This window comes from Agrilus planipennis, unplaced genomic scaffold (genome assembly GCF_000699045.2).
Source record: "Agrilus planipennis isolate EAB-ADULT unplaced genomic scaffold, Apla_2.0 scaffold3, whole genome shotgun sequence".
Lineage (NCBI taxonomy): Eukaryota > Metazoa > Arthropoda > Insecta > Coleoptera > Buprestidae > Agrilus > Agrilus planipennis.
In genome coordinates this window covers 3,305,418-3,319,490 of record NW_020442460.1, presented here as the reverse complement: position 1 = coordinate 3,319,490, position 14,073 = coordinate 3,305,418, and the positions used below count along the sequence as shown (strand labels likewise).

Genomic DNA, 14,073 nt, shown 5'->3' with positions numbered 1-14,073 from the left:
CGTAGCTAACCTCAACGTGATAGGCACGTTACCATAATCGAATAAAATAATTTTAATAACTTTATTTTATTAAATGTGTTGTTTTTGCGAAATGGGCCAACATACATTTGGGTTCTTATTGAACTTAATAATAAATAATCAACTTTAAAAATAGTATTATGTTGTTTATGTCTATTTCTTTCTCTATTATCTATGTCCGAATAGTTAATGTGCCGAACTGACAAAATTTTGGAACTGGAATACTAAATATCCTATTCTCAAATAGCTTATTGGAATTCTATACGTTATACTATTAATTAAAAAATATCTTCGTTAAGAAAAGGATATTAAATGTAACCCACTAAAAATTAAGCTTAGGACCTATCATTGGAAAGCTGATTTCGATGAAACTTTATTAGACATGATGAGAAGTTCTGTTTCTTCCTTCACGCGAAGTTCCGGGGTAAAATAATGAATCAATCTATTGTCTATTATCCAATAAAATAATTGGACAGTAAACCCCTGTAATGTAAACAAAAATAATGTTTGACAACAAGACATTTTTGAGAGTAGATAAATATTAAAAACGTATAAAATCTTGGACGAGAAAACAGGTCAAAGTCGTTTAATATATGTTCCTGAAAGTTACTTTCTGATATTCCCATTGGAATTTCCTCCCTTGAAACTTGAGTGCTACGAATGACAAGCACCGGGACCGATTCCATCATGTCATCATGACGATCGAAAAAAGGTGTTACAGTAGAACCTCTTTAAGTCGAACCTCGATAAGTCTAAAACCTCCAAAACTCGAAAAAATGTTTTATTCCCTTCCCTTCAAGCCCCAAAACCTCCATTACTCGAAATCTCAACCCTCTATTAGTCGAAATAATCAGTGAGTCCCTGCAAGCCATTTTGGTACATATTTTCCCTCTATAACTCGAAAAAATAAATTGGACCTCTGTATCTCGAACATAGCAATGTTTTATTTTACAATCTTTACAACTCGATAATTTGAAACTTAGTATGTCTATAGGTCGAAGAAAACTAAGTTATCGACATTAAGGATTTGCCGACAATGTAAGTAAACCAAATCTTAACTTCTACAAGTTGAATCCAAATCCTCAATAAGTGGAAAACTCTATGACTCGAATTTTTTGGCGTCTCCCTTGATATTCGAGTTATAGAGGTTCTACTGTAAATTAGGAGAAATGGTCACATCACATGATTTTTGTTTGTCATAAATACAAGACAGTCTGTTATTGTATATATAAAAGAGGCAAGCAAAATAGGTCAAAAAAGCGACAGTAGCGTGCAGTTGACGTTGAAGTCGAAAAATATCATTACATACAACAAATTAATCCTTCACAAAATTATAGAAATAGAAATAGCAATTCAAATTAAGAAAGCCTCCAAAAGTGCCAAAATTCTATCCAACAACAAATGTTACGTAACATCACAAATTGCAAACGTGAAACAGTTGTTTTGAGAGCGTAGTATAACATCAGTAACGGAAATAAAAAAAAAGTGCTAATGACCTTACAATTCACGTACTATGATGCGAGTCATGTGTTTTTGATTTAATCGTAGGGAGAGCGGGCTTAATGCCAAAATTGCCACGGATTTGAAACGGGACAGCAGTCTTTTGACGACATCAATTCCATCACATGATGCGAATTATAAAAACAAACTCGGAACAGTAACGTAATATACTACACGCTTAATGAATATGGACATTTCAATTACGATATAACAATTAACCTACACGAATGCACATGATTTTCACTCACCTTTAGTAACATAACACATTTACTCAATTCAAATGATGATCGATATAAATAATAACAAAAGTTATTTAAATTGTATGTGTACAGTGTAACTTTAAAACTTTAATTTTATTCCTTATAATAATATATTTCATAATCATAAGGTCGTCAGTCCTAAGACTGGTCAGACACGCATCTGCATTCTTTCCTATGCAGAGCTAACCTTCGCATTTCCCTAAAACTAGAACATCCCACATCGTTAAGTATTTGCGAACAGTAATGTAATCTAGGTCTACCTCTACCCCTCCTAACTCCCGTTTCTGCCTCTAATATGTCTCTAACTAGACCTTCATGCCTGAGAAGGTGTCCGACGAACCTATCTCGCCTATTTATTAGTGACTTCTATAAAGTCCTCTGTTCTATTCTTTCTAATACCTCTTCATTTCTAATCTTCTCTATCCACGGTATCCTCATCATTCGCCTGTAACACCACATTTCGAATGCTTCTAACCTTTTCTTTTCCGCCGCGTCGACTGTCTATGTTTTGCACCCGTACAGCGCCGTGCTCCAAACATACACTTTTAACAACCTTTTTCGAATTTCTAAATTAACCGTTCGCGAGCATAGAAGTGATTTCTTTTTATTGAAGGCGACTCGACCCTGCACTATCCTCTGCTTTATATTTCTACTACTCCTTCCGTCCTGACTTATCTGACTTCCTAAATACCTAAAATCAGCCAATTCCTCTGATTTTTCGCCTCCTATCGAAGCCGGAAGGTAGAGCGGAAGACCCTCTTTAGCCTCCTTTGAAGAATCGTGGGAATGTGTGGGTGGTGGTTCGGGTGAGAAAAATTAGACGGACAGAATGAAGACATAAGAGAATGAAAGATTATCTCTAGAATATTACTACCCCAGCATTTGCCTAGGTGATCCAAGGAAACCACAGAAAAACATGGATCAGAGTAGACGAATTCGGAATCGAACCGGAATTCTCCCGATTGCTAAGCAATGGTCTAAGCCTCTAGGCCATCCTACTCGGTTAAAAAAACCTTAGTTTATTAGACAGTTCAGATATTAAATTCTTTAAGAATTACCATCCTATTATGATGCATTACAAAGGGGATCAATTTTGCTACGAGTGGCAGTGTAATGACATCATTGTTAACTAAATATGACCAAAGCTTGCGTTTAAATAAAAATAAGTTCAATTCTGGTGGATCGCGTGGCAATATTGAATGATTATGAGCAAAAACTCGTGTAACTTGGTCAGGTAATTGGTTTTGGTAAAATGCCAACAATTGCAAAAAATCGTCATTATTTTTAATCATGGATAATACATATACTTAAATTGAAAATTATTACCATCCTTAAACCTGTTTTTGTAAATACAATTACATCAGAGAGTATGATTTTCAATTTCGATAAATTATTCAAATAATTACCGCAGATAGATTAAGCAAATACGTAGGCACATATTCTACTTTGCTTAATTTTTGTGATGCATTTCACCACGATTAATACCAAATTATTGTCATTGTTTTATCATCTATTACGAATTCAAACGTGACACAATGAACAAATAAAGTTATATCTTTGAATAATAAACTCACCATTTTAAATAAAACTTTTTCAGTTTCCTCTTTCTTGGCACATACCATTCGTTACCTAAAAATGAAAAGATAAGACAATATAGAAATATGAATGAAAATATCATATACGAATGAAAAAACTTTTAGAGATATAAAACAAATAATAGCTCAAGGTCGGATCGCTTTTAACCACAAGGAATCACTTTTTTGCTTGAGATCGGTTAATTTTAGTGAAGTGCAAAATTGGGTTTGGCCTTGCAATCTTGGTCTTGGTCTTCCGAAAATGCAAAACCAAGTCTGCCTTTATATTAGTAAGACTAAGACCGAACGAAATCCAAAACCAAATATCCAACTCGAGACCAAATCAGCAACAGAAAACGAAAAATTATTACATCAGGTGGATTTATGAGTTAGACTGTTTGAAGTAACATTAGTATATTATTTTCGTGAAACAAAATATTTTTAGTATCTGAAACTTTCAGTTTGTTTGTACGAAGGCGTAGAAGGGTCAAACATAATTTTTGTTTTTTGAAATTTCGTCTTGTAACTCAAAATTTCGAGTTGAGTATTAATTTACCCATAAGTATAAGAAGATAAGGTTTCACTGCCAGAATCAATGGTATCATAAAATTATGATTCAGGCTGAATAACCGTGGTCTAAATAAATTGTTGGATCCAGACGTTTCGTCTGCAACTGCATCTGAATCTTCAGCGCCCATGTTTCAATGCAGTGCCACCGAAGATGTCGTAAATGTCGACGAAACATCTGAACCTAATAATTTTAGACTACGGCTTGTCAGCCCGAATCATAATTTTACTCACCAGTGTTGTGACGATTATTGTCTGCGATTAAATTGTTTATTAGGTTAGAATTAAGTTAAATAAGATTTGTTTAACCGTGTTAACAAAACAAAAGTACACGACTCACTTCGTTCTCATTGGCTTCACATACCCCAAAAATTAATAGTTCTTATCTAATTAAACTTACAGCTATCATTTGTTTGATTGCAATGTTACAGTAGGTAAACACAACACAAACGAAATGTGTTGTAGTACTCTTGTCCAATCCCTTAATTCCATGGCCTAAACTGGGATTCAGTTAGGTTACATTAGGTTGCGATTTAATAAGCATTTAGAGTTGCAAGTCGAAATTGTATAACTGAAGTTGATGTATAATGTTACTATCTAACTAAAAGTTATTCCATTAAACAATTTAATTTTTTTATATGATGATTTCATTCTTCAGTATCCCATTTTGCCTCGGTCTCCCTTAGGCCTAGACCAACCATTTAATGAAATTCGAAATTATATTTTCATGCTTCTCTATTAACTACTAAATAGTAATAGAAATTTATGAGAATTGCGTCCATAAATAAATGATTTAATACATATTTACTCCTCTAAAGTTATTAAACATATACCTATTAGTTTACGTACTTTTTGTCTAGCGTACGGTGCAGTTTACACAGGGAATATTACTAATTGTAATTTGCTGACGTTCAAAACAAGCTTTAAGCAGTTATTTATTGAACAAATGCGAGATGTAAGCTGTGCAAAATAAACCTATTTAATAGATAGCATGTCCAGATGGTACACTTAACATTGGTAGCAAAATTGTAATACTTGTACAAACCAAAATTCAGCTACAATTCCAACTAATCTTAAACTCATCTTAAGTAATCTTTAGGAAACGGTGGTTACCTTCTATTGGTTTTATTTGCTTAATTTTCAAGGTATTAAATTAAACTTTACACATAAATTACTTTAAATGGTCTACCTTCTAATACACTGAGATTATTATAATCTTTTGGAACTTTTTTTAAGACTAATTTGGACTCTTACAGGAAAATGGAAAATGATTCCATCCAGGCGGAAAAATAAACAGGAAATAACTTGTACAAGAACGAAAAGCTTCAGGAAACTAAACAAAGAGCTGAAAGAACTGGTTCTACCTGCGAGCAAATTAAAGTTCTGTTCAGACCAACTTCAAAATTTAAACTTTATTTTAACCAGGCGGATCCTAAACGCGAATGAACCTGATAAAAGTAAGTAACTGCGAAGGCTCTAACAAATTTTGAGTAAAATATTTATTAAATTAAGTACAGTAAAAGCTCTTTATTCGCGGGGTATACGTTCCATAAATATGCCGCGAATACAGAAACCGTGGATATGGAATGGTAATTTATTGAGAAATTCGCAATTAAAATTAATCGTTATAATCAGCATTAGACAAGGGTTTAAAAGAATTAGTGATTTTTTCTTGTTTTGAATTTTGAATTAGTTCACTCGGTTACATGTTTTATAAAAGCTGCCTCGGGACGTACATACTCAAAAGATGCCGATACATTTAGGTGATTCAGTAGTGCACGCGCCGTAGAGTAAAAACATGCTTATCGGTTCTAGATGTCATGAGTTTAATGTTTGGAACAGGGGTTTGAAATTTTGTAGTAAGATAGATAAAGCTTTGTTCTAAAACTTGTCGAAGGCCATTTTTTAAATTTTTAATTTCTATTGAAAACACGTGTCCTACAAGAAGCATCAACTTTAAACACTTGTAAAAGCTTTTAATGAGCATAATATTGAAAAACAAAAACGTATCAAGTTAGTGTGAACCTTTGCCTGTTACCAAAAATCAGACATTCATCTAGCAGCATTAAATCACAATGTTTAGAATAGAAACCCATGCTTTAGGAAAAATTCACACTAGGTACGAGCGATCTACTGCGGCCAATCTCCTTAATAAATGACACCAAATCCTTTTCTGTTTACCGATTGCATCCGCGAATAATGAAATTTTTAACCGCGAATAAGGAAATCGTGAATAAAGAACTATTACTGTACTACAAACATAATAATTTTCCTGGGACTCAAAAATATTCGTCAATATATAAAAGGATATCGTTTTTTTTTGTATAGTGTCTATTATTTAATAGTAAATGTAACAAAGCTTTTACAAAAATTTCGAAATAACATAAACTACGACATACCTCAATCATTCAATATCACGTTATTATTTTCTTACATTGACTGACTTAATCTAAGTTCGATTGTCGCAGCAATGATCCCTGAGGATGTGCGCCACAGTTGTGGACGAAACGTTAGAAAGAGAACTCCACCTATAGACTAGACCAGGGATGGCGAACCAATGGCACGCGTGCCATTGGTGGCACGTCACACAATATTTTGGGCACGTCACTAATGTTTCTGTGATTGATTCTTTAATGAAGGAATTTTCAGCAAGATTTTCTCACTTCAGAGAATTATCGGAAATACTAATACGAAAGTTTATTATGTACCTTGATGTGACATTTGATAAAATAAATTGAAGAATCTGAAATGCAGCTGATTGATTTCCAGTCTAGTTCAATATGATTCAAAAAGTTGTTGGAACAAGGAAAGAGTTCGAAATAATAGAAACAGGAAGACTGATGGATAATACAAGTGAAAGTGCTAATAACAAAATTTTGGAAACATGGAATGCAATAACAAACACATTTAATTTTTTGAAAAAGCTGGCATATGATATTTTAATAATGTTTTCATCAGCCTATGCCTGCGAGTCATCATTTTCAGAGATTAATAACATCAAAAACTCGCAGTTACAAACCGTTTGGTAGATGACTCCAGTTCAGCATGCATTCTGCTAAAATTAACATCTTACAACCCTAACATAAGTTATTTATCATCTAATCTGCAAAAACAGAAGTCACACTAATTTTACTTTAATTTAAATTACACGTATAATTTCAACATTGCAAAATGTTCCTATTTTCTAGTAGAATTTTGAGTTGATATTATTTATTATCATTATTTTCCCAATAATCACAGAGACAAAATTATTTGATGGCACGTCTATGACCTGATTTTCTTTATAAAAATGGCACGACGGTACTTAAAGGTTCGCCATCCCTGGACTAGACCATTAAGCCCGGAATACATACAATTTCGTAACAATAAATTACTGCTATTATGATATTTCCATTTTTTTTTAATACTGCCATTTTTAAATAAACCACCAGCGTATGGCACATAATTATTTCCGAATTAGATTTGGAGCAACTCAGTCCGATTCACACCGGACATAATTTCCGTTAGTAAAAATTGTGTCCGTCACGCTTTTTGGATGTTAAAGAGATATGTGACCTTCCTACGTGCTCTCACAATCATAGTTAATTAAATTGCCTCCATTTGTGATACGTTCGATCGCATTGTCACTAGTAGTTACACTTAATTTTGCACCAACATGTACCATCGATTATTGCATAACTGAAGCTAAGCGGATTTTTATTATTATTAAATGTCGATATACCCCTGAACGGTTTTCCATTGATCATTTAAAGTAAACAATCTATGTTCCAATCACCAGCGTAAAGTGTATTTTTCAAGACTATAATTTATATCAATTTTCCTCGATTTTGATCATACCATTATAAAAGAAAAGTATATAGATACTACTCACAAAAGAAAAAACTTTTGGGTGTTTCATTCCCAGAAGCCACTAATGCTGGTGGGCGGGAAGGCCCTCCGGATTACGCCGGAAGGTAGGGCAGAAGGCCCTCTTCAGCCTCCTTTCAAGAATCATGGGAATGGGTGAGTGGTGGTTCGCGTGAGAAAGATGAAACGGACGAAATGAAGGCAGAAAAGAATGAAAGATTATCTGTGGAATATCACTGCCTCAGCATTTGCCTAAGTGATCCAAGGAAACCACAGAAAAGCTTGGACCGAGGCAGACGGACCCGGAATCGAACCGGCGTCCTCCCAAATGCTAAGCAATGGTCTCCCTCGGTACACAGCCATGGGTATCTCAATAGATGCTTTAAGGCACCTGAATCTTAATCTCACACTACAAAATCAAATGTGTCGAAAATGTTCATCTTAATCTTGAGTGCTTAATCCTCTATCTAGCGAGTACATCGTCTGACTAATTCAAATAAACAGACTTGTCATAGAATAAGTGTGCAATTCATTTTACCTATGGTCTTTTTGTCTGTATAATGAAAGCATTACTCTTGACCTTACTTACTCAAACCTTGGTTTTGGTCTAGTACGCAGTTCTAAGGTCTAAAATAGTGTGTGATTTGGATATTTGAATAAAGTCAATGTTTTAAAATTTTAGTCTTCCTTTAAGTTATCAGTCTTGTCATTGTTCACTAAGCTTAAGCGTTAAGGTTTTAGATATTGGTATGAGGTCTTTCAAGTATTACGTAAGCAGATCTTTTGCAACTATTAACCCTTCCCGCACCCTCGTCTGTAAAGGTAAGCAAAGTTCCTACCCTGCCTTCCATGCTTACGCAAACATGGGTACATTCATTTTTCAATGTATTCTGGTTTCAGTTATAAGTCCCTGAATATGATTTTCGTTTTCAAGTATAGATAATAAGGATTGCCATTCTTGTTCAAATTAAAATCGATTAAGTTTTGTAGAAGATTTGGAAAAAGTAAAAAATTAATACTGCTGACGTAATCACCATCCTGACACTTCATCCCCAATGTGGTCAAAAATAAGCAAAGCAAAGACCCCAGGCCCCCTCGTTAGAATTTACGGAATACTTGAATGTTCCTTATGTGGTATTGACGAATAGGAATCGTTTTAGATTTTACCTTGTAATTTATCTTAATTTTAGTCTTATCCATATACAAAATTCCTAAATAAATGGTCTCATATTGCATATCAAATCGCTCTAGTCTCACAAACAACGAACTCTAACGAAGAAATAAAATTTAATTATAAAAGTTTAATTTACCTATTTCAGGCAAACCGATTTTGATAGCAAGATCAGTAACAGAAAGACTGATCCAAAGACTGCTATGTACCGTTGGAATCCTAGATCCACGATTTGCCTCGAAATATTTGGTTGCATTACATGACTCGGAACGTGACGTATGTATCATTATCAATATTTCAGTTCAAAGACGGACGCGAGAAACTGATAGAATGAAAATTTAATTTCAGAAGTTTTCCAACAAGCTCGAATACATCGTCAGGTTAGATGCACTGTCTGTGCCACTTTTGTATTCCAGAGATGAACCGCCGCAGTATGTAATTACAGAGGGTGGAACTGAAATGTGCCCTCACGGCTATGCCCGGCTTAGATTTTCGGGGAATACCGCCAAGATATGGAGCGAATTTCTCAACTCTGGCGGTTATCTACGCAGGTACAATTGATTTCAATGAAACCCTCAGCACAATTTTAAATTCTGCCAAACTGCAGAAAATTATCTAACCCTTTTTCGCCCTTTGATGTTTTGGTATGTTAAAAATCATTATATTATTTCAAAATTAATTAACTTAAATAGAGACAAAATCCAAGCAAGAATGGTTGAGATGTTAGCTGAAGCTGCTTCAAAACAAGGTGTTGATTGTCCCACTGATATCGACGATTCGACACTTTGTGCTTCACCTGGGAAGGTGGTGGATCCTGTAGTTCTGCATCACATACTGAAGATTCCGCCAGAACGGCATGTCTACTATGGACCAGGTAATTTTGCACAATGTTTTATTACTTAGTAGGTAGGTACTCGTAGATTTTAATTTACAAAACTAATTACCAAAGTCCAGAGAGAATATACTAATTAACAAAGAAGACTACAAAGGATAATATCCAAATATCCTTAAGCGTATTCTTAAGTAGCTATATGAATAACTAGAACTTGTAATTGCATTGCGGTTTAACATTGGATGCTGCAGTAGTCCGTTATTAAATACGAGGTATGTTCAAAAACTATCCCGAATTTTGTGTTCTTTTAAAAATTATTTATTTATTATTGACTATCCCTTTTATTCCCTTCAAAGTAACGCAGAATAGACATTATACACTTGTATCAACGATTTCTCTCCCCGAAGCACTTCAAAAAATTATTTTTGTGATCTTGTTATTTCGATGCCTTTTCTATTTCCTCAATCGTAGCGTAGCGTCGTCTTTTCATGAGACTCTTCAGTTTCGGGAACAAGAAAAAAGTCATAGGGGGACAGATCTGGAAAATACGGTAGCTGCGGCATTATTAGCGTGTTGTTCTTGGCCAAACATTCGCGCACAAGCAACGATGTGTGAACAGGGGCGTTATCATCGTGCAAAAGCCAATTTTTGTTCTTCCACAAATCCGGGTGTTTCTGGCAGATTGCTTCGCGCAAATTGCGCATAACTTACAGGTAATATTCCTTATTGACCGTTCTACCCTGTAGCAAGAACTCCTGATGCAGTACGCCTCTGGGTTGTCGCAGACAGAGTCCAACAGCTCCTTAGAAATGTTAATGAGATGCTGGTTTTGTTCGAAATTAAGCAATTTCAGCCTAAATCATTGGTAAACATTGAATAGGAGGAGCCAATTCGATATGTTTAGGTCTTCAGCAACTTCTCTAACGGTGATTCGACGATTGGCCAATACTATTTTCTTCACTTCATCAATGTTTTCGTCTGTTGTTGAAGTGATCGGGCGTCCGGCACGTTCTTCGTCGTTCACATGTTCTCAGCCCTCTGAGAACATTTTGTACTACCGATGAACGTTGCTTCGGTCCAAGGTAGCTTCACCATATGTCACAGTCAACATTCGAAATGCGTCCACGCACTTAATTTTGTGTTTCACGCAAAATTTGATACAGATTTTTTGATCCATGTTTTGGAATAGGCAGAAATCGGAGACGATCCAAAACACGTGCAAGCAAAGCAGCTGTCAAAAATTAACTGAATATTCAACATGACCGAACTTGTCGGTATAAGTGAGAGACACGAGTACCAGCATAACGTCACAAAAAAAAAATCGAATATATGTAACCCGCGTGTTTCAGATGATAATACGAATCGAATAAGGTTTGACAGCGAGAGGTTCCGCGATGTAAGTGTGGACTAGGCTTTAGACAGAATCATTCTATCAGCTTTTTTACAACCGCGGGTTTTTCTAATAATACTAAATGAATGCAAAGAAGGATTCCATGTGAATACAGCAGAGTTTAATCCTTTTATCTTCTTTGCGTCTCCGACGAAATATTTGTACTTTCATTTTAAAGAAGATTAGGTACTCCAGCGGATTTTAAATCTATTACGTTTAAGGGCTTTCAGTAATGAAATGGTGTCGCAGTCGGCGGCTGTAATAAAAGCTGTTTACTACTAGGTCTTATTACACACATACGTATATATATATTTTATCCTATCTATACATGTAATTCATAAGCTTACCGTAACGCGTTTTATTATGTATTATGGATTTTATTACGTTAAAGTGATATTGTAAACATCTTGGAATACTTCAAGATTTTGTTGCCATTGAATACTGTTATCGAGTTTTGATACTTTTTCAACTTGATATGAAAAGAAATTGTCTACTTCTTTGACAGAAGTCGCTATTCTTCATTCAAAACTTTTATCTCAAAACACATTCTATCCAGAATAAAATGATTAAGTTAAGTAATTATAAACGGAATGATTCAAAATGCGAAATATCGAGAATAGTTTAAAATAAGCGGTTTATTTCGCATTCAGTATTCAGAAAACTCAATATTATCGCCAAAAATAATGGGAAAGACACACAGAATCGTTGCACTCTTTCCTATCCTGAGCTAATCTTCCAATTCTCCTAAAGCTAGAACAACCCAAATCCTTAACTATTTGCGAACAGCAATCTAATCTAGGTCTATCTCTCCTAACTCCCGTTTCTCTATGTCTCTGATTAGACCTTCATGCCTGAGAAGGTGTCCTACTAACCAATCCACGGTATCCTCATCATTTGCCTGTAACACCACATTTCGAACGTTTCTAACCTTTTCTTTTCCGCCGCGCCCAATGTCCATGTTTGGCTCCCTTACAGCGCCGTGCTCCAAACATACACCTTTAACAACCTTTTTTGAATTTCTAAATTAACCGTTTGCGAGCACAGAATTGACTTCTTTTTATTGAAGGCCTTTTATTGACCCTGCGTTATCCTCTGCTTTATGACTATCTAGATACCTAAAATCGTCCACTTGTTCTATCTTTATATTCGCTCTTTCTCTACTTTTTCTTCCCTTGTATACCAGTATTTTTGTTTTACTTTTATTTATTTTCATACAGTGCTGTTTTGTCAATGCCACTTCCTTTTTATTTAAACCTATCTCTAACCCTTTGCTAGATGCTAATACTGCTATATGATCTGCAAATCTAACCATACTAATCTTTTGTCCCTGTATATCTATCCCTACAATTGTCCTGTCTTTAATGATATTGAACGCGTCTTCGATGATAAGTAGTAAGATTTTTGACGCATGGTAATTGTTCTAAATATCTCCCACCCATCCGCGCCTCTCTTTTTATGTATGCTTACTACGTTCCGGGTATAATCCTCTGGAACATTCCCCGTCTCGTTCCTTATTTTATTTATTACTACTGGCAGATATCTTCTTACGAAAATATTCCACATTAAAAGGTATCTGAAAACCGAATGAATCAATGGAATAAAAATCGAGGGTTATTTTTGGAAATAGAATTTTTAACATCAGTCCGTTTCGGAATATTCATTTCTGAAATTGATTCAAAATGATATCCCATTCTTTTGTTTTTTTTTAATCAATTTCCGATGTTTAAATTGAAGTCTAGTCGTAGATACGATTTATTTTTTCTTATGGATTGAATTGAGTTTCTGTTCATCTCAAAATACCAATAATATAATGTAAGAGGAGATAGATAGCACAATGTCGATTGTATAAATAATAACAACAATTTGTCACGTTCAGTTGGAAACTATTCCCGGTTCCCGGACCCACGGGACTTCCGTTTAGCGATCGTCGATGAACCGAGCGGTATTCGTTTAAGGATAGGCTTCCTGTCACCAGCAATAGCCAGCGTTAATATTGAGGTACGCCTTTTGGTCGCCATCCACATCGATTCCTGGCCCTCCACGTCTGATTTCCCGTTCAGGATTCCCCTTTGGCACGCCGACAGCTTACTGTATTATCGAAGCGCGCAGACGGTAGGTAACAAATTCTCATCTCATACCAGCATATTATTTCTCCCCAATGTCTCCCTTTATTCAATTGACACATCACAAGGGTAGAAAACACTTTACAAAATTCTTGAAATAACGAAATTTTTATGAGAATTCCTTGTGGTTACGAAAATTTTCGAAGAATTTGCACTACGTAGAAATGAATTTTGTGATGTTTATTTAACGACACTTAAGGGACTGGCGTTATAAAGAGTGGTCGTTAAATGGAGAGAAATAAATGATATTATTTTACTGTTCTATAATAATATGCATTTACCAATAATGGTACACATTTTGCACACGAACATTATTATTCATACATTGCGTATAGCCTGTTATCTTCGTCTGATGTTGTTTGCTGCTCCAATATTTTAATTGTATTTTGTTACGCATCTTACACATATCTTGCGATACTGCTGGATCAATTTGATTATATAAAAAGTATTTTTTTAATAATTTCGCTGTATCAAGTGCTTGTTTGATGCTTGGTGGAGGGACAGGATCGTCTTCTTCAACAACGTACAGGCCTGACGCTGGAAGCTGGCGGAAATTTTAAAATGGCGTAGATGCGCGGTGGCAAAAGTGGGCAGTTTTAGATATAACGATTGCAGCCTTCTTTCTTCAGTATTCCTATCAGGGGCGTAGATTAAATATTTAAAAATAGGGATCAGTGAGCAAGTAATAGACAGACAAACAGAAGAACTAATTGTTGATGTTGGTGACAGTGATAGAGATTCCCATGATGACAGTGAATGTGAAAACTAACTATAAAACAAAAGCAATAGGTT

The 14,073-nt window shown here is 35.1% G+C and overlaps 1 protein-coding gene across 7 annotated transcripts in view; it reads left to right on the top strand.

Annotated features, from left to right (window-relative positions):
* LOC108742227 overlaps nucleotides 1-14,073 on the top strand; it is a 51,724-nt gene that overhangs the window by 24,200 nt on the left and 13,451 nt on the right. For 6 of the 7 annotated variants that reach the window (XM_018477346.1, XM_018477326.1, XM_025980677.1 and 3 more), the window contains 5 exons: nucleotides 5,176-5,376; nucleotides 9,085-9,212; nucleotides 9,285-9,487; nucleotides 9,629-9,810; nucleotides 13,035-13,270. In XM_018477346.1, coding sequence (XP_018332848.1) covers nucleotides 5,187-5,376; nucleotides 9,085-9,212; nucleotides 9,285-9,487; nucleotides 9,629-9,810; nucleotides 13,035-13,270 — 939 coding nt within the window. In that variant the 5' untranslated portion in view covers nucleotides 5,176-5,186. The remainder of the gene's footprint in view (nucleotides 1-5,175; nucleotides 5,377-9,084; nucleotides 9,213-9,284; nucleotides 9,488-9,628; nucleotides 9,811-13,034; nucleotides 13,271-14,073) is intronic. The other variant, XM_025980676.1, reaches the window with a different exon arrangement.